The 20985-nt window shown below is 45.1% G+C and overlaps 1 protein-coding gene across 4 annotated transcripts in view; it reads left to right on the top strand.

The window, feature by feature from the left end:
* The window catches only part of UVRAG (UV radiation resistance associated), an 86625-nt gene that overhangs the window by 5268 nt on the left and 60372 nt on the right, over nucleotides 1-20985 (top strand). The window contains exons 1-7 of one of the 4 annotated variants that reach the window (XM_080613880.1): nucleotides 5037-5128; nucleotides 5848-5959; nucleotides 9558-9675; nucleotides 11068-11102; nucleotides 13268-13429; nucleotides 14862-14936; nucleotides 17138-17223. In XM_080613880.1, the coding sequence (XP_080470006.1) occupies nucleotides 5903-5959; nucleotides 9558-9675; nucleotides 11068-11102; nucleotides 13268-13429; nucleotides 14862-14936; nucleotides 17138-17223 (533 nt within the window). In that variant the 5' untranslated portion in view covers nucleotides 5037-5128; nucleotides 5848-5902. Of the gene's footprint in view, nucleotides 1-5036; nucleotides 5129-5847; nucleotides 5960-7701; nucleotides 7797-9557; nucleotides 9676-11067; nucleotides 11103-13267; nucleotides 13430-14861; nucleotides 14937-17137; nucleotides 17224-20985 lie in introns of those variants that run through there. The other 3 variants (XM_080613882.1, XM_080613881.1, XM_080613879.1) reach the window with 3 other exon arrangements.

Raw genomic sequence — 20985 nt, 5'->3', positions numbered from 1 at the left:
GGAGCAAGTTCAGAGGAGGCCATGAGGATGCTCAGGGGCTGGAGCAGCTCCTGTATGGAAACAGGCTGAGAACATTGGGGCTGTTCAGCCTGGGGAAGAGAAGCTGCGTGGAGAGCTCAGAGCAGCTTCAAGTGTCTGAAAGGGGCTATAAGGATGCTGGGGATGGACTCTTCGTCAGGGAGTGGAGTGATAGGGCAAGGGGTGAAATAGGGAAGATTTAGGTTAGGTATAAGGCAAAAGCTCTTCCCTGTGAGGATAGTGAGAAACTGGCCCAGGGTGCCCAGAGAAGCTGTGGCTGCCCCATCCCTGGCAGTGTTCAAGGCCAGGTTGGACACAGGGGCTTGGAGCAAGCTGCTCTTGTGGAAGTTGTCCCTGCCTGTGGCAGGGGTTGGAACTGGATTAGCTTCAAGGTCTTTTCCAACTCAAACTAGTCTGGGATTCTGTGATTAAGTCAGGCCCTGTTCAGTCAGAAAGCTGTAGTCAATTGGCTTTGATGCTTTTTTCAGGAGATTTGTGGGGGGTTTAGGAAATATCCTTATTTGAAGGAAGGGTTGGTAGCTGGTAACTGAAGACACATTCCTAATGATGAGAGAGTTTCCTGTTTGCCCTTGGTTTGTCATGCAGTAACATGATAAACATGAATATGCTTCAAGATGTTAATCAGCAAACACTGCTTGTGGAAGTTGGTGCATCCTTAAAATCAAGTGGTTCTTTAAGGTCAAAAGTGCCTTTGCTTTGATTTTGTTGATGCTTTATCCCAGAAGACCCTGTTTGCTTTTTGGGTCCTTCCCTTTGAGCGGCATCTTGTTTTCCATTGCTCGATTGATATTCTCAGTTCATTCCCACAGCTAATACAGACTAATGCTCTCTCACCCAAGGTGACGTTAAGAGCCTTCTTAACACATGAAGAGGCTTCTACAGCATGTTATTAATGAGGTGGAACTTGCACCCTGATGTTCTTTTGTCTATCCCATGGTGTAGTTCAAATGTTGTGTCGAAGAAGCAATTGCAGTTCTAGTCTTTCATCTTGCAAGTGAGTAAATATTTATTTAGACCAACTCAAAGGGAAACCTCCTTTAAGGAAAGATGGTATTTCTAAAAGGTCTTGGTTTAGGATGGAAAGGCTGTGTATCTTGTTCCTTGTTATTTCTGTCCTATCTAAACACCCTGCAAGAGGAGCTTTGTCTGTCAAAACAGTTCAGATTTTCTTAACCCCAGCTTAGAGCAAGTTCTTTTAGGGTGTGCTGACAGTTTTTATTCTTCAGGGTTGTGGTGGCTGCCAGCTCTTGGTGTGTCGCTCTTGATGTTGTAGTGACCATAACCAAACACAGCTGTTGAAACAATACACACTTGCTTCATTTGCCTTGGTCCCTGCATGGGCTTATGACTTGGCTTTTAAACCCTTCCTGCTAACATTACATTGCAGTACATTCTGTGTTGGGCGTCTTTCAAAAGCTATCCTGTTTGTATCCTAAGCTGTCTCCTGTACCTGTTCCACCTTATGTTTTAAAATAACAGGCTCTTTCAGTCTTTCTGCAGCATTGACCACACATTTTGGATGTGGAAAGAAGGATGAGGATGCAGAAATTAAGTGAAGAGTGTGGACACGGTGGGCTTGCATTGAAGATCACGTTTGGTCTTGGTTGTCTCATTGGTTCTGAGCTCTAAAAACAGCAGTGTAGATGTTCTATGTGATTATGGTGTACAAAGAGATGGTTTCTTGTCCCTGCTGAACAGTTACCAGCTCTTAACTACTACTTAAGAGCAATGATGTAGAGTTCTGAGTTGCTCCCTGGTGTAAATTCAGTTACTTGGTGAGGAAGGAGCTTCGTGGGCTAGCTAGTAAGAGATGTGAGGAAAGATGGACTAAAGGATGTAGCTACTTTTAGGAGTAATATATATGTATGTCTGTATTTTAATTTTTCATTTATATAATTAGTAATCTTAATTACCTTCTTGGTTTAAGGAGCAGGTTGTGCCACAGACTGACATGTTTTTAGCTGTAACATCAACTTCACACATTGCATTCTTCAGCTCTGGGTTGAGCTCATGAAGGCTGCTTTGCATTCAAGTAGCTGGGGAATAATTATACTTCTGCATGGGCCATGTCAAATGTGGAGGTGTTCCTTACTCTTCCTCTTTCACTTTCTCCCTATATGAATTAGAGAAGACTTGATGCTTTTCAGACAACAGCTTCCATTTGCTGACTGTTCTTGTAGAACAGTGCAGTTAAGTTGTGTAAGTAAGCAGGAGTATGGATGTCTGGAGCCCAAGTGTGATGAGGAATGGCTGAGGGACCTGGGGGGTTCAGTCTGGAGAAGGGAAGGCTCAGGGGGACCTGATGGCTCCCTACAAGTGCCTGAGAGGAGGATGGAGCCAGGAGGGGCTGGGCTCTGCTCCCAAGGAACAAGGGATGGGACAAGAGGAACCGGCCTCAAGCTGCACCAGGGCAGGTTTAGATGGAGCTGAGGAACAATTCCTGCCTCAAAGGGTGCTCAGGCATTGGAACAGGCTGCCCAGGGCAGGGCTGGAGTCACCATCCCTGGTGAAAGCTTCTATGCAGCATCTCTTCTCCAGGCTGAACAGTTATACAATTTTCTCAGCCTGTCTTCGTACGGGAGGTGCTTCGTCCCCCTTATGAAGACATAGTCTCTGGACATCACCTCTGCTTTTCAGAATGCCGCTTCCTGACTGTTTCAACGAAGACTATTTCATAAATACTTTTCAGGTCAGGATCAGCACTGACCTCTTCACAAGCTGGTACATAGTCTGGTTTTACCTGGCTTTCACATGAGTTTTCTAGCTTGCTTCTTTATGACCCACAATAACTCTGGAAGAATTTAAGCAAAATCCTTCCAACTATTTCAGCATTAAAGCAGGGTGCAAAGATTAGTTACCAACAGAGACGTTACTACAACAAACCTGCTTGTTTCAAACTTAACAGAATTGGCCTGCAAGGTCAGCACTTGGGGTCTCTATATATTTGTCATAAGCCACAGAGAAACACAGGGTTCTGCATGTCAGGCTGAGGGGTTGTGGGTTTTTCTCTGTTCTTAAAGATAAGAACTCAAACTCTGGCAAAGTGTGAAATGTATTAGGCCAAAGTGAGCATTTTATTAAAGCAAGTAGGGATAAGGACAAGGAGGGATGGCTTTAACCTGCCAGAGGGGAGACTGAGATGAGCTCTTAAGCACAAGTTCTTCCCTGTGAGGGTTCTGGGGCACTGGCATCCCTGGCAGTGTTCAAGGCCAGGTTGGACACAGGGGCTTGGAGCAAGCTGTTCTAGTGGAAGGTGGCCCTGCCCATGGCAGGGGGTTGGAACTGGATGAGCTTTGAGGTCCCTTCCAACAGAAACCAGTCTGGGATTCTATGTTATTAATAACCTGAGCTTCACAATTCCTGGGATCTGAGCTGCTCGCTAAATGTGGTAGATAGCAATGAAGATGGGCAAAATGGTGCTTGGCTGAGTTCTCATCCAGTTGTATTTTCTTATGTTATGATTTCTTTCCCAGGGTAAGAGAATAACAAAGTGGTTGAGATGGAAGAGGAGTCAGAACTCCCTCTGCTTGATTTTGCTGCCAATTAGATGACCTTGAAGAAATCATTATGAAATTCCATGAATACTTTAGGCTATTGGAGGTAGTCACTGTTCTCTTGTGGTTTCACGAATAGGCCAGACCTTGTGTTAACAGCAGCACACTTCTCTTTCTTGTTTTGACTTATTACCTCTTCTTCCATTTCTTCCTTCCCCCTGTCATCTCTGCAGTGAATTTTATTAATGGTACCACATTGTTAGACAAACAAACCCAGTGAATACATTGTTATCCCAGTTCCTCAGAGCTGGAAGGAAGCAAACAGTGGTGTTTGCATCAGTTGAAGCCACCAAGAAACCGCAGTCTGTCTGCTTTGTGCTGGGCACATCTGCGTAGATACAGTGAGAGAAATTAGAGTAACTTGCACAAGTTTCAAACTAGCTTCTTTTTTTGCCAGCTTTTCCTTGGTGAAATTCTCTGACCCTCACTGTGAGACAGCAGAAATGCACCAGAAAACATTGTGTGGAAACAAGCATCTGATGCTGAAGGTGGTGTTTTGGGCAAAGGTAGTGAAAGATACGCTATCTTCTGTTGAGAGAACTAGAGCATAAAGGGACCAGGCAGCTTCAGTCCTTTACAGGCTACCAGGTCTTCTAAGGTTTGGAGTTCTGGGATCATTGAATGAAAAAGCAAAGTATTAACAAGGTTGTCAACCAAAAGACTTTATTCTGCAGCAGTCTGACTTGTGTATGGCCTGTGGTAAATCTGGAGATGTTCCCAAGAATACACGGAATGGGAACAGTAGGTACATCAAATAAGATCTTCAGAATGATGTGGTGATAGGACAAGGGGTGATGGGTTTAAACTGAAACAGGGGAAGTTCAGGTTGGAGATAAGGCAGAAGCTCTTCCCTGTGAGGGTGCTGAGGCACTGGCACTGGATGCCCAGAGAAGTTGTGAATGCTCCATCCCTGGCAGTGTTCAAGGCCAGGTTGGACAGAGCCTTGGGTGCCATGGTTTAGTGTGAGGTGTCCCTGCCCGTGGCAGGGGGTTGGAACTGAATGATCTTAAGGTCCTTTCCAACCCAAACCATTCTATGATTCTGTGAACTTGTGGTGGAGTTGATCTGTTACAACCTCAACTATCCCAGTAAGTTTTTATTTAACAGCAAATCCAATCTTTTCTCCTGCCTCCAAAACCTGTTATTTGCCTTATTTTCAGGGTATGATGGATACATGAATCTATGTTACCCAGTGCTTTTCTTGAATAAGAGATCCCTGACTTCTGGAAGAAGCTCAGCACGTTTCACATTCCTTGTCCCTACAGGCCCTTGGCAGAAGCCCCTTTCCTGGTTTCCTGTAGCCCCTTTAGGCACTGGAGCTGCTCTAAGGTCTCCCCTTCAGGAGCCTTCTCTTCTCCAGGCTGACCCAGCCCAGCTCTCTCAGCTTGGCTCCAGAGCAGAGCTGCTCCAGCCAGTCCTGTTTGACTTTGGCTGCTGCTCTGTCCCTCTTGCATCAGCACAGCTGCTTCTACAGCCACATTGGGAACCGCATTGAGGAACTGCTCTCGTGAAACCAACCCAGCAGAAGAGCTGTGGTGAGTTTTCATCCATGTCAGTTCCCCAGTGTGATTCATGGAGCAGCTGCACAAGTGCTCCTTTGTGGTGGTACAAATAACTTGCACTTCTTTGCAGTGGTGCAAGTAGGCAATGAGGGTTGTCAGCAGGGAATTTGGCTGATGCTGGTGAGACCTGAATTACAACATCTTGGAGGTTTTGTGTATTTCAACATCTTGAGCAAAAATGATATGAAATACACTTAATAAGGGTTTGAAAATAACTTTAAATAATACTTAGTTTGCTACAGAGCAGCTGTAAGTCCTTGATGAAGTATTTTAGAGCCTATTTGAATTGTCTTTTGGGTATGTCTTTAGCTGATGGTGTCCTGGCTAAAGCTGATTATCTTTGGTCAGGAGAGGTTAATGACAGAGGTTAACTCTGCATGTGGCCTCTGTAGAGTTCTGAGGAGATCTGAATACTGCAGTATAATATCAGGACAGTGAAGGGAGGTTTATTTTCAGGATCCAAATCTCTCTGTTGCCATGACCTCATATTAAAGAATGTGAACAAGAGAATTGTCCATTAACTGGAAACTTGTTCCCGATCAGCTGGGCTAAATGGGCAAGTAGTGGGACAGAAGGGAGGAGGAGAGGGATGACTAAGTTGGAGATTTAGGTAGACATTCGTTACCTGTTGCATGATGAGTCCTGAACTGTGCTGTGGTCTCAGAGCTCTGAATGTACCATTCCTCTTCCAGTTGCTTTGGGAGAACCGAGACTTCTGAATTCAGGATCAATTCCAGACTTTGAAGGATGCAAAGATGTCACAAACCATGGAGACATGGACCCAGATCTTGTCCAGAGGTGCAGGTGTTGGTTATAACACTAAAGCTTTTTCCAAACCTGATTGCATGTAGTAAAAGACAAGAAAATGTTTGGCTTTGCTTAGGGGCTACTTACTGTAACACACTACTTAAACCAGGCACACAATTAGTTTGCAGTCCTAAGAAGACGTGGAGAAGGCTGCTCTCTTTGTTAGATGCTGTGTGGGCTGCTCTTAGGTTGTAAAGGATTTAATGTATATATATATATGAGCATGGTAGAGGATTGATCTGTGTGCTACAGAAGTTAATTAAAGGAGAGAGATGGCACATAAAAACACTTGTATCATTTTTCAGAGAGTGCAATGTATGTTCAAAGCCATTTCTGAAGGAGCGTTTAGGTTCCTTATAAAAATGGCCAGTGAAAATACACAGCTTTAAAGTTAGATTTGAAGTAATGTACCAGATCCATGTAGCTTTTTTAAGTGAAGCTTAATCTTTCTGTTGACAATCTTGATACCAATCTCTAACAAAATTACACCTTGTAGTTGAGCAATGAAGCAACTTAGAAGTTTATGGGTGGTTTTGTGTGGGTTTGTTTTTAAGAATCCAAGACTGGTTTGGTTTGGAAGGGACCCTAAAGCTCCTCCAGTTCAAACCCCTGCCACGGGCAGGGACCCCTTCCACTGGAGCAGCTTGCTCCAAGCCCCTGTGTCCAACCTGGCCTTGAACACTGCCAGGGATGGGGCAGCCACAGCTTCTCTGGGCACCCTGGGCCAGCGCCTCAGCACCCTCACAGGGAAGAGCTTCTGCCTAAGAGCTCATCTCAGTCTCCCCTCTGGCAGGTTCAAGCCATTCCCCTTGGCCTGTCCCTACAGGCCCTTGTCCCAAGCCCCTCTCCAGGTTTCCTGCAGCCCCTTTAGGCACTGGAGCTGCTCTAAGGTCTCCCCTTCAGGAGCCTTCTCTTCTCCAGGCTGCCCCAGCCCAGCTCTCTCAGCCTGGCTCCAGAGCAGAGCTGCTCCAGCCCTCACAGCATCTCCATGGCCTCCTGTGGCCTTGCTCCAACAGCTCCACGTCCCTCTTGTGCTGCTGCCCCAGAGCTGGATCAGGGCTGCAGGGGGGGTCTCCCCAGAGCACAGCAGAGGGGCAGGATCCCCTCCCTGAGCTGCTGCTCACGCTCTGGGGGTGCACCCAGCACACGGGGGGGTTCTGGGCTCAAGCGCTCACTGAAGCTGGGTCATGGGGAGCTTCTCCTCACCCAACACCCCAAGTCCTTCTCCTCAGGCTGCTCCATCCGGTCTCCCCCAGCCTGTGTTTGAGCTGGGATTGCCCTGACCCAGGGGCAGGACCTTGCCCTTGGCCTTGTTGAACTCCATGAGGTTATAGAATCATAGAATGGTTTGGGTTGGAAAGGACCTTAAGATCATCCAGTTCCAATCCCCTGCCATGGGCAGGGACACCTCACACTAAACCATGGCACCCAAGGCTCTGTCCAACCTGGCCTTGAATGATCCCACCTCTCCAGCGTGTCTGGGTCCCTTTGGATCCCATCCCTTCTCTCGGGTGTGTTTTTAATCTTGTCTGTTTATTCTGGAGATATGTGGTCATCCCATCTCAGCTCTCTTTTTAGTGTAACTCAGACTTCGCAGGAATGAAACTGGTGGTTTTGAATCTGTCACATGAACAGAAATGTAATATTCCTCTTAAAGATTTCCAGGAAGGAAAAGTAAGACATCACTGAACTGATGCCAAGTGATATAAAATGTCTCCGTTACTGTTATTCTAACACAGATGATGGCCTTTCAACTCTCGAAAAAGCCTTTTAGGACAAGCTGCAAACAGAAAAGTTGCCTTTTGGTTTCAAAAGCATTTTAAACCCTCTTTTGGTGAGTGTTTTTCTTTGAAGGTGGATCCAGACTTACAAGCTTTCGGGAAGCACCAGTATCCTGTAAAATGAACTTTGTGGTCAAAGGATGCACTCACCCAGTTGTTTGAGGCTTGTAGGTGGTTTGTGGTGATCCAGAAAGGATAAGCAGCCACTTGTCAACATCCTTGTGGTAGATGAGTGAGAGTAGATTGAGAGATTCATTGGGAGAATGTGATACTGGAGGATTTGGGGAGAACTTTATATGTGTGAACGGGAGGGTTGCTGAGTGTTAGGTTCATGACAGTCTGGTTTAAGCCTGCATGAGTTTTCAGAGTTAAAATAAGAAGCATAGCTAAGAAATGAGTTAAGGATGACTGGAGAGTCTCTGTTAACTTGTTAAGCCTAACAATAAATTTGTAATCATAGAATGGTTTGGGTTGGAAAGGACCTTAAGATCATCCAGTTCCAACCCCCCTGCTACAGGGATACCTCACACTAGACCATGTCACCCAAGCCCCTGTGTCCAGCCTGGCCTTGAACATTGCCAGGGATGGGGCAGCCACAGCTTCCCTGGGCACCCTGGGCCAGCGCCTCAGCACCCTCACAGTAAAGAACTTCTTCCTTATCCCCAACCTGAACTTCCCCTCTTTCAGTTTGAACCCATCACCCCTTGTCCTATCGCTCCAGTCCCTGATGAAGAGTCCTTCTTCAGCATCCTTGTAGCCCCCTTTGGACACTGGAATCTGCTGAGGTCTCCACGCAGCTTCTCTTCTCCAGGCTCAACAGCCCCAACTTTCTCAGTCTGTCTCCATACAGGAGCTGCTCCAGCCCCTGAGCATCCTTGTGGCCTCCTCTGGACTTGCTCCAACAGCTCCATGTCCTTTTTATGTTGAGGACACCAGAACTGCACACAATGCTGCAGGTGGGGTCCCACCAGAGCAGAGTAGAGACGCAGGATCACCTCCTTTGACCTGCTCATGTTCAGTATTTGTCAAAGTTAAGGGTGTCGTGTGCTTTGAGCCGTAGCTGTTGGGAACTTGAAGAGAGAAAGGGGGATGGAGCGAGCTTGACTCGATCTGAGGGTTTTCATTCAAGATACAGTATTGTAGCAAACTAGCATAATGCTGAAATCACTTAAGGATTTTAGTGCCATAATCAAGTGTATTCACTCCAAGAGAAAAGGACTTTGTTATCTGAGCAGATGGTAGCTGACACACATCACAACTTCCACTGTGCCCTTCATATTCCCTGAAAATCTGGGTGTGACTTTCTGGTAGGATTCTATGGTATGTTTTATTTAAGGCTGTGGTAGCAGTTTCCAGGATTACTGTGAATTCAGGAAGCTTTATCCAGCTCTGGGTTAGGTGTTGGTTTATATTTGAGCTCTTTGCTAGTGCTTGTTGAACGCAGCTTTGCCTTGGAAGCGCTTCCAATGTGATGATGCAGAATACCTGGGTGGTGCTGCTGCTGTTTGAAGCTCAGTGTCTCACATGTTCACTTGAAACTGCCAGATTAGTTGGGGTGACTTAGACATGAAGAACACAAAGCAGGTACAGGATACAAGTGTGGGTAGTAGATCAGTGTTGCTTAATCTGAGCTCATAGGTGCTGGTTGCTGCTTGTCCAGACAGTTTCAGAGAATCATAGAATGGTTTGTGTTGGATAGGACCTTAAGCTCATCCAGTTCCAACCCCCTGCCATGGCCAGGGATGCTTTCCACTGCTATAAGCCCCTTCCAGCATTCTTGACCTGTTTTGTTTTGTTGTTATCCTCATTTTCAGCGCCGGCTTCGCCACCTTCGGAATATCGCTGCCCGGAACATCATCAACAAGAATGGGTATCGCCTCTTGGATACATACTTCACTCTTCACTTGTGTGATAACACCAAGATATACAAAGGTAAGTCAGATTTTCACTAGTTAATCCTTGGGTTCCTATGATCCAGATTCTCTGCCCTTTTATTACCTTGACAACCCGCTGCCATATTCGCATCACTTACACTAATAGTGGAGAAGAGCTCTTTAGTTTCCTGAGCTTCCTAAAAGCTTTCAGTTGGCAGCCAAGGAAGCAAAACAGATGATGCATTTAGTAGAGTCTTAAATCAGCTTATTGTTCTTTGTTCCTCTCCCCTCACTGATAATTTAGGAAACTTGGGAACTTCCAAGAGCATGGAACAGTTAAAGCCTTTGGAGCCTTAGTTGCTTTGTGGGGGAGAGAGTGTCCTGCTCTCTGCTCAGTTACTTTACAGAGCAGAAACCAGCACTTATATTATCAAAGTTATCCAAAAATAGACTCGTCAGCGAATGACATGAAGCATCCAGGCATCTGTTCTGCTTTTGATAGCTGTGTTTGAGAGTTGGATCTCATTCCCCTATAATGCTTTGCTTTCTACTACAGTTGACTGTGGAAAGATGTTATTAAAACTATATTTTTAACCTCCTTTTTGATATGCTCAACAGTTGGAGGTGAATTGTGGTTTTCTCCTAATCTTTATTTTCAGCTAGTGTAATCGATCCTTGCTTTTCTCCAAGGTTTTAAAAGGATAAGGATATATAACGTGAGGTTGCAGCCTGGACTTCTTTGTAGTTGGCTGAACCTCTAACTGATCACTACTTCTACAGCCTCTCATGTAAGGGACTGTCCTGCACTCCATCAGAACTTTAGTCCATTGGAGTCCAAGGATAAGGGATACTGTACAAAATCTATATTACAGCCTCCAGAGCTCTCTACCTGAAGCCCCTTCAAGTTCATTTTTGGGCTGGAAAAGCCAAGGTCCCTGTGTCAGCAGTTGCTTATTTCCATTTAATACAGGGATCTTGGCACCTCTGTGGGGTAATTTGGCTCTTCGCTCTCTAAGCATCTGGAGCAGGTCATCGAATCATAGGATAGTTAGGGTTGGAAAGGACCTCGAGGTCCCTCATGCTCTTAAGGAAAGCAGTGCAATGAGTGCTGCACTCCTCTAGGAAGATGTGGTGTGACAAAGAAGTCACATTGCCAATGTCATCCAAATATTGTGAAGGACTGGGGCACCCCAGAAACCAAAACCTCAGTAAATCTTGGTAATTATCTTGGGTATAAAAGGTGAAATGATGACATCTAATAATGACGTGTGAATGAATACTTCTAGTTCAAAGCACGCCTGTGCTTCCAAGTCTTCCTCATGAATCTGCTCCTGATAAACCAGACCCACTAGCATTTGTCTTACATGAGTGTTATTTATTTTAGTCTTTTCTGTTCTATATCCATGTTTAAACTAATCTAAAGGTGTTTTTTTACTCATTTTTTCTTCAGAGTTTTATAAGAGTGAGGTGATCAAGAATTCTCTGGTAAGTTACTTTAATATTGAAACCTTTCCTTTGGCAAACTGTGTATTTACTGCAGTAGATTGAATTCTCTGCTGAACACCAGCACTGTTAAATGTGTATTTGCACTCTTCAGTTCTGGTTGGAGTATCCCATTCTCCTTTTCAGGTCGCTGTCACAGGGGTTGGGGTAGTGAGTTACTGACTAGTAGGAATGTGTGTTGGTTTTAAGTCTGTTGGTGCTCCTGCAGATAGAACGCTGCAAGGGCAGGGTGTTTTCACATGAAAACTTCAAATTAAGCTTTAAAATATGCATTCATTTTCCATATTAAGAACACCAAATAGGTAAAGTACCATTAGCTGTGTTTTTACTGGTTTAAGTCATTTCAGTGTCTGAGATTTGTATGTGCCATAACTCAGGTTTGTGTGCAGTTCATCTCTTTATTTGCTGGTTTTGGTGTTAACAGAAATAGCTGCTTTTATATAAATGTCTATTCAAGAAGCACTTGTATGTTACTTTGGGTGTACAGATTCAATAGAAGCTCAGGTTGTGCAATGGTGTAGAAGCTGAGGCCCTGTTTGCAACACTCCAGACAAAGCGACAGCCAGCCAGTGTCGCACTGATTTCTTTGAGCATCTCTCCGTTGTAGAAGTGAATGGTAGGAGCATGTACCTGCACATATACACATGTGCATTCTTTGAATAGCTTTAAGAAAGTGAAGTTGAAAGCATCTTAGAGTTTCTACATTTCCCATTTTGGGTCAGTGAAGGGCCCAGAACTGATCAGGCTCTTACAGCAGATGAGGGGTAGGTGTCTCTCTAGGTGCAGGATGTTGCAGATACTGGGTAAAGGAGTTTGAAAACCTGCATGAACAAGATAGAACAGCACCATTTATAGCCCATGAGCTGTAAATGCTTTGAAAAGCTCCTGAATGGAGAAGCAGCTCTCTACGTCCTCAAGCCTTACTTATCCAAGAGACAAGTTACATGAGACTTCAGGATTTTGAGGTCTGCCTGTTCTAAATCAGGACAAGGAATGACAAAAAGGGAATCTAACCAAAGGCAACATGAGCTGGAATGTCACAAATGTAAATCAAAGATGTCTTGAGCAACTTTCATACATTGTCTGTGGGTATTTATTAAGATGGTATTTTTGCGCTACCAAATATCCCTCCTCCTTAGGAAAACTCCATGAATGTATTCCTTCTGCAGTACCTCATGGGTGGCTTTGCTCCTCCCTTCTTTTCGGAGGCATCTGACTCTAAATTGCCTAACACCAGTTCAGAGATGGTTGGCCTGTTCCAAGCTGCTTAAGCACTAGAAGGAAAAAGCTTGTTGTATCATGGGATGGTGGTGGGTTCCAACATTTGTTTTGGAGGTGTTACCATTTCTGGGTGTAGCGGAGGAGGGAGATGTGCATAAGAAGCTTCTTCCCCATTTTTGCCTTAGGACACCCTGTGATTTATGGCCTGTGGAAGTCCTAAAGTCAGTATCTGTCTCCTGGCTCTTGTAGTGTTGGATTGACTTGGTTGTATCTTGGCCAGTTAGAGCAGTTCCATAAATCTTTAATTCTGTGTTATCAGGGAAGAGTGCAAGTTCTTGAAATGCCTCATGTTTGCAAATCTGAGCTCTAGGGAAATGGATGTTAGCAGTCTAGTATGCTGACTTTAGAAAGCTTGGGATGCACGTCTGGTCTCTTGGGATGAAGAGGCAACATTTGATGATTGCCATTAGCATCAGTCAAGGAGGAGAAGGATGTGAACAAACATGTCAATAATGCAAACTGAATTATTAAGGAGTAGATCAGCCCTTTAAACTTCACTTTCGCAATGTAAACTGTACTCGGAAGCTCAGTTATGACTTGGGAAGTCACTTCCACTTGTGAAGTTCCTGATCTGGTTCAACTGAATAAGTAAATTCTTCAACATTTCCTAATGGAAGGGAGCAGAGCCCTCTCTGAGATTCTGAAGTACTTCACAGCATGAAGCTTTTAACCCAGGGGATTCTCTGTAGTAAACAGACTAAGGAAGCAGCAGAGCCTGTTGGCTTCAGCCATGTGTGAACCTTGAAATAGCTGGTGTTTGTTATTCTTCTATATATCTATATATGTATATATATAATGTTTGACATCGACTTCACTACCTTCTGCGTTGTTTAGTTTGAGTTGGTTTTATCCCTCTTTACCCACAGAATCCGACATGGAGGAGTCTGGACTTTGGGATAATGCCTGATCATCTCGATACCTCTGTCTCCTGCTTTGTTGTGAGGATCTGGGGTGGCAAGAAGGAGCACTTCCAGCTTTTGATTGAATGGAAGGTCAATCTGGATGGGTTGAAGTACTTGGGCCAGCAGGTAATGTGAAAACAGTTTATTCTCAACTCTTTACTGACGAAAACGTGTTATGTGAATGAACCAATAGATGGAAGACTAAGAAAGGGAATGAACACATTTGATGGGCATGTTTTAAAGTCTGATTGCAGAGATTGATGCTAGGTTACCTCTGAGCTTTAAATCTTGTCTGCTTTAAGGTACCACTGTTGACTGAGCCTCTCAAATGGTAGTGGTTTAAATTGCAGTGCCTCGCTTCAAGGAAACAGTGATGTGATTGTATACTTCATAGAGTCCCAGCCTGGCTTGTGTTGGAAGGGACCTTAAAGCTCATCCAGTTCCAACCCCTGCCACGGGCAGGGACCCCTTCCACCAGAGCAGCTTGCTCCAAGCCCCTGTGTCCAACCTGGCCTTGAACACTGCCAGGGATGGGGCAGCCACAGCTTCTCTGGGCACCCTGGGCCAGCGCCTCAGCACCCTCACAGGGAAGAGCTTCTGCCTAAGAGCTCATCTCAGTCTCCCCTCTGGCAGGTTCAAGCCATTCCCCCTTGGTCTGTCCCTGCTTGCTCTTATTAAAGTGTTTGTGTATATGACAGTTTTAATCCATTCACATAGCAATGACAAACCATCAAAGCTCTTCAGTCCAAGGAGTTTACTCTGAGATCTGTTTTATTCTGGGATTTGTATATTACTCATAGCCTTTTGAAAGACGTGAAAAGAGAGGTGTGTTCTGAATTGTGGAGCCTACAGTAAAAGTGGCTCAGAAACAAACCCATGTCTCATAAATAATAAAACCACTAAATAAATATGGTGACTTTTGAATCAAACAGGTTGTTCTGATTCCAGTGGGTGGTGAGAAGTCCTCCTCTGTGAGGGTGCTGAGGCGCTGGCCCAGGGTGCCCAGAGAAGCTGTGGCTGCCCCATCCCTGGCAGTGTTCAAGGGCAGGTTGGACACAGGGGCTTGGAGCAAGCTGCTCCAGTGGAAGGGGTCCCTGCCCGTGGCAGGGGTTGGAACTGGATGATCCTAAGGTCTTTTCCAACCCAAACCATACTGTGATTCCATGATTTTGTATACTGTGACCAGAGAACCCTCATTTTTAGTGTCATTATGTATCGTTATGTGCAAGCTTATTATTCTTAAGACTTATTTCTTCGATTAGTTTCCTGGTCTCCTTATTTTTGTCAGCTGGAAATGCAGCAATAGGAAGGATGCTGTGGCCAGTGTTTCTGATTTCGGGATAGAATCGCTGAACATACTCGGTGACATTAAACTTGTGAAGCAAATGCATATTCTATGGGTAAATTCCATTTTCACTTAGTTTTCCTGTGCTGCTAGAATTGCAGGTGCTGAAAAACTGCTTTTGACTGTCAGAGCATTCCATGCTTGTGTGCTCTATGTGCTGTGTAAAGTCATAGTTAGCTGACTGGAATGATTTTTGTCCTTCTCTGCTTACAGATACATGCAAGAAACCCCAACGAGATTATTTTTGGTCTCAATGATGGTTACTACGGAGCTTCATTTGAGCAGAAGGTAAGGGCATCTTGTGCTTCTGGCTTGTTGGTGCTGCTGACAAGCTGAAATTCAACTTGGAAACTGACATTTTCACACTTAAATACACAAAAATGCTTCATTTTGAGAAGAAACACTTCTTTGACATTATGGATAAGAGCTGTTACTTTCCTTCGTGGTGTGGACATCTGAGCTGTTTGGAAAGGCAGGGACTAGTATTTTAAGTCCAAAAACCCCTTGTTACTGGAAATAAAACTGTATTCTTTGAAGCAGATGTTGCATTTAAGCATAGACCATTCTGAAATGGTGTGGGTTTTAAGACTCATTTTCATGGCAAATAGAAAAGCACATGAAGTTTTAGTTCTCAGTTTCAAAACCGGAGTTTGTAGCTCTGAAGTAGGAATCTGCTCCATGTTACCACTGTTTCACCCCATGGTTTTTGTTCTCCAAAGACTCCACTGGAGTAGTTGTGCTTGTTCAGCCAACATTGTGGCTGCAGCCACATTAATCCTATGGCAGTGCTGATTACTACATCGGTGCTGAAAAAGCTTGAAGTTACCTATAGCAAATAGCCCAGCTGATAGGTGGTTGGGTTTTTCTTAATCCCAAATTGCCAGTGGTAGTGCTGTGGTATAGGTAGGTTGTATAAGGAGTCCCTGGCTGGAAAGGAGATGACTCCTTAATGCACAGCTACAGTTTCTGCGTTAGCCACAACCAGCAAGTCCAGTCTTGTGGGGATTTGAATGGAATTGATGACTTTATAGTCAGGGATGTACAGATCAGGTACTGGGAAGAAATCCTTCACTGTGAGAGTGGTGAGACACTGGAACTGGTTGCACAGAGGGGGTGTTCAGCCTGGAGAAGAGAAGGCTCCAGGGAGACCTTAGAGCAGTTCCCAGCACCTAAAGGGGCTCCAGAAAACCTGGAGAGGGGCTTTGGCCAAGGGCCTGTAGGGAGAGGCCAAGGGGAATGGCTTGAACCTGCCAGAGGGGAGACTGAGATGAGCTCTTAGGCAGAAGCTCTTCCCTGGGAGGGTGCTGAGACGCTGGCCCAGGGTGCCCAGAGAAGCTGTGGCTGCCCCATCCCTGGCAGTGTTCAAGGCCAGGTTGGACACGGGCTTGGAGCAAGCTGCTCTAGTGGAAGATGTCCCTGCCCGTGGCAGAGGGTTGGATCTGGATGAGCTCTAAGGTCCCTTCCAACCCAAACCAGGCTGGGATTCTATGATATGGTGCCTCTGTTGCAATATGATGCATATTGCAGTGTGTAGATCCCATGATTATTTAGGTGGAACTTTATTTTTTTGTGGGAAAGAATGTGCTGCATGGCCTGTGGCTAATGCAATTGTGTCAGGAGATGCTGACATGTAGCTCTGCTTTTCAACATGTTCTATATGAAACTCCCATCCTGTTGAGGCAGGGAGTGTGCAGGGATTGTGGTACTCTGAGTGCGTCTGCATCACTTGGAAAATCAGCTGATAGATGGGATCAGCTGGAGTTAGTGCATACACCAAGATGAATGCCTGTTTTCCTACAATCCACAAACTTCATTATAGTGCTGCTGGTGGTTTGACCCATTTAGAATTCACTTTATCATGTGAAGAACCCATTCTGAGTCTATGGTGCATCTAGGAGTTTGTGTGACTATGATGCAGAAGAACTCAGTATGTGATCTTTGCAGTGTGAAGAATTGCTCTTTGTCACTGTTTCAATGCCTCTTGTGCAGAGTGTAAACTTTGGTTGCTTAAGAATGATAGAAGGGTTTTTTGGTAACTTCCAGAGACTTACATCATTCACAACTGAGATTGCTTTGATCCTTTAAACGTGTTTCAGCATGGGTCAGGAGTAGAGCTTTATCTCACGTCACTGGATAGGCTCTCAGATCTGAACCTGAAGAATGGCAGCACTCTAAACTGCATCCTTCAGTATTTCTGTGCATGGAATCTGTGCAGTAATGGATTATAAAGGTCAGGAAACCACACTCTCTGTCTAGAACACAGTGGAAGAGATAGGTCACTAACACCTTTATAGGTAAGTGCTGTTATGAGCCAGACTTGAACTTGGTTTCATTACCACCATACACTATTTCTACCTACTGCACATAAAACCATGTGAAAAGAGATGTAAAAGACATTAAATGCAACATTATTTGTTGTCCTACCAAAAGTGCATGTCAAGATGGAGAAGGTTTTGGTTCTTAAATTAACATTCTTTCTTTGCCTTAAGGATCACTCAGGTACCCTGAAGAGCAGTCTTCTCCAGGTGGATCAGAACTGTGTCCGTAACTCATACGATGTCTTCTCTTTGCTTAGGTAAGGTGTTGGAGAATATTCTATGTAGCTCTTGGTAACTTCTTTAGCATGTGTGTAGAAGGAGCCTTTCCAAGTATAAAACCAACTCTTCTGGACTGGAATATGCAAAGGAGATGTCCAGGTAGTGCTGATGTACCTCTGGGAGCAAGGAGGGGTGGACCTTGAGTGTGTATGTTCCTTGGCTTCTGCCGGGTGAATGGATGCTTTAGTGCTCTGACCTGGAACTGGCTGTGGAAGTAGGCCGTGGGCTTGCCTTGAGAATGTCAAGATCATGGAGTTTCTTTGTTGGAGGGCTTTTGTGGAAAAGCCCTTGTCCTGGTCTCAACTGAGGTAGAGTTAGTTTTTGTCCTAGTAGCTGGTGCAGTGCTGTGGTTTTGATTTCGGATGAGGACAATGCTGATAACACACCAATGATTTCGTTGTTGCTCAGTAGCACTTACCCTGACCCAGGACTCTTCATTCTCTCATGCTCTGCCAGTGAGGAGGAGCAGAAGAAGCTGGGAGGGAGCAGAGACAGGGCACCAGACCCAAACTAGCCAAAGGGGTATTCCATACCACAGCACATCGTGCCCAGGATAGAAACTGGGGGAGTTGGCTGGAGGTGGCCGATCACTGGGTATCTGTTAGCAGATGCTGAGCAATTGTATTGTGTATCACTTGTGTTTATTGTTTATTTCTTCCTTTTGTTTTTTCCCTTTTCTTTATTACTATTTATTATTACTACTACTACTACTATTATTATTATACTTTATTTTAATTATTAAACTGTTCTTATCTCAACCCATGGGTTTTACATTTCCTCTAAGTCTCCTCCCCATCTCACTGTGGGGTTGTGTGTGTGTGAGTGGCTGCCTGGTACTTAGTTACCAGCTGGGGTTAAACCACAACAGCCCCCCTCTGTTCTCCTCAACAACATTGAAACTTAACTAAATTAGAACTAGGGGCGGGGGGAAGCAACTTGCCCAAACTTAACTTGGTAGAATGATGCTGTAGTTGGAACAAAACAGCTACACACCTGAATGTGTGTGTTGTGTGTCTTTTTGAATGTTGAATTTGAATTGAATTTGCCTTTTTTCTGCTTTATGATCCAGAAAATAGGCACTGCACAAAGTCAGGACCCAGTTACTCCAACACTTGTATGGTATAAGATGGGTATGGTGACTGCAGTTTTGGGTAGTTATTTAGGTGTCAGGTGGTGAAACCCACAAAATACTAGCATAAAGGTAAATAAAAAGGCCTTTTTCAGATCTGCTTTAATGATAATAGCTCAAGAACATTATGTGTGGGGAAAATAGAGATTTTAAACGCTTGTTGGTGGGTTTTGAGGAGTTCAAAAGGCATTTAACAAGCCCTGCAGAGAAGGACTTGGGGGTGTTGGTCGATGAGAAACTGAACATGAGCCGGCTGCAGTGTGCGCTCGCAGCCCAGAAAGCAACCGTATCCTGGGCTGCATCAAGAGGAGCGTGACCAGCAGGTCGAAGGAGGTGATCCTGCCCCTCTGCTCTGCTCTCGGGAGACCTCACTTGGAGCATTGTGTGCAGTTCTGGTGTCCTCAACATAAAAAGGACATGGAAGTGTTGGAACAAGTGCAGAGGAGGCCACGAGGATGAGCAGGGGCTGGAGCAGCTCCTGTATGGAGCCAGGCTGAGAAAGTTGGGGCTGTTGAGCCTGGAGAAGAGAAGCTGCGTGGAGAGCTCAGAGCAGCTTCCAGTGTCTGAAGGGGCCTACAAGGACGCTGGGGATGGACTCTTCATCAGGGACTGCAGTGACAGGACAAGGGGTAACGGGTTCAAACTGAAACAGGGGAAGTTCAGGTTGGATATGAGGAAGAAATTCTTTACTGTGAGGGTGGTGAGGCACTGGAATGGGTTGCCCAGGGAAGTTGTGAATGCTCCATCCCTGGCAGTGTTCAAGGCCAGGTTGGACGAGCCTTGGGTGCCATGGTTTAGTGTGAGGTGTCCCTGCCCATGGCAGGGGGATGGGACTGGACGATCTTAAGGTCCTTTCCAACCCTAACTGTTCTATGGTTCTAAGGCAGGTTGGTAACTTCAGTTCTACAGTAATAGTAATAGACGTGCTGCAAAGGAAACCCTCGAGAAGGAAGTGTTTAATATGCTTGCAAAAGTATATTGGAGAAATACATTGGTGTTTTTACCAGTTGTAATAAAAGCTGAATGCCTTTGGTAGTGTTAACAGTAGGTGTCACTGTTGCTTGCGAAGTGAAGATTTTAACTCTAGAAGATGTTAACTCTGTGTTGCTTATTCAGAAGTCCTTGTTTTATGAGCTCTCTTAAAAGTTAAATGTGCTGTTTCTTGGTTGTGTAAAGCAGGTTTGAACCAAAAGCTGCATTCTAAATGTCTGTCTCCTGTACATTTAGTGTAAAACAACCTGAGGGTGTGTTATAAACTTCTGGTTGTGTTCTGGCACAGTCAGAAGAGAACTCGGCTACTACCTAACATTGTCTTTGTTAAATAGAATAGAATGTGTGCTGCTCATCCCGATGGCTTTATTCATGTGTTTTGGTGGGTTTCCCACATTTCCTTTGCATTTCTTTGTAGTATGAAGTACACTCACACTCATGATTACACCAGCTGGTCGTGACTTGACCAACTTGAGCCTGTCTGAGCCTGTCTAACCCTGTCTAATCTGAGCTGTGGTCCTTCTGAAAGTGTCTATCATGAAGCAAACAAGAAGTGAAGATGTCAGCTGTGTTAAAGCTCCCCTTGCTGGATGCTGTTTCGAAACCTCAGTACTAAAGCTGAGCACTTTGTTGGGTCTTGGGAAGGTTCTTGAGAGCCCAGACATCATCTCTTTCCAGTTTCTAGGTGTGCTGTTGGGTGTAGCTCTTGTTCAGCCCTGCCTCTGAGCTGAGACATTCTCTTTTTGCTTTGTCCTAAAAGGAGCAGGTTTTTATCCAGGCCTCACCACCAGGCCCACTGCTGATTATGTCTCAGTGGATTCTACATATCCTATAGGAGTACGTCCTGCATTGTCTAGTTCCATCAGAAGTTAGCAGTTATCAGTTGTGCCTGTTTTTAGATGCTCTTTTTGCCTGTTTCCTTCTTAGCTAAGAAGGCGCTTCAGAAGCTGAGGCAAAGTCTAGAATCCTTTCGATGGATTTCTGTGGGTCCAAACTTAAACAGGGGAAGTTCAGGTTGGAGATAAGGCAGAAGCTCTTCCCTGTGAGGGTGCTGAGGCGCTGGCCCAGGGTGCCCAGAGAAGCTGTGGCTGCCCCATCCCTGGCAGTGTTCAAGGGCAGGTTGGACACAGGGGCTTGGAGCAAGCTGCTCCAGTGGAAGGGGTCCCTGCCCGTGGCAGGGGTTGGAGCTGGATGATCTTAAGGTCCCTTCCAACCCAAACTATTCTATGATTCTATTCCCTCCCACATTAGCACTGCTATTTTACAGGTACACTTTCTCTACTGCTGCTTACCTTTGACATCAACCTTAAAACACTGGTGATAGTGTTCATTTCTTTTAAAGCAACCTCTAGTCTCTTCTTGTCAGGTGTCCCTTTGCTCCTACCAAGCATGTTGGTTCTCACCTCCTCCAGCTCAAGTCCAGGCTTGAATAACGAGCCCATGAACTCTTTCCAGTGCTGGTTTTCATGTGACCATGTTCCATTTGCAACCTGAAGAGAGAGATGGGTATAATTTGAGTAGTGATTCATTTGACAGGACGTGTACTTGGGCAGGAAATGAATCTCTGTCTGCCTGCTTCTGTCCATTGGCTATAAAGAGAATAGGGAGGTGTCTGTGCTGT

The sequence above is a fragment of the Psittacula echo genome (assembly GCF_963264785.1).
Source record: "Psittacula echo genome assembly, chromosome: 3".
In the NCBI taxonomy this organism is placed as follows: domain Eukaryota; kingdom Metazoa; phylum Chordata; class Aves; order Psittaciformes; family Psittacidae; genus Psittacula; species Psittacula echo.
This window is presented reverse-complemented; position numbering and strand designations above follow the sequence as displayed.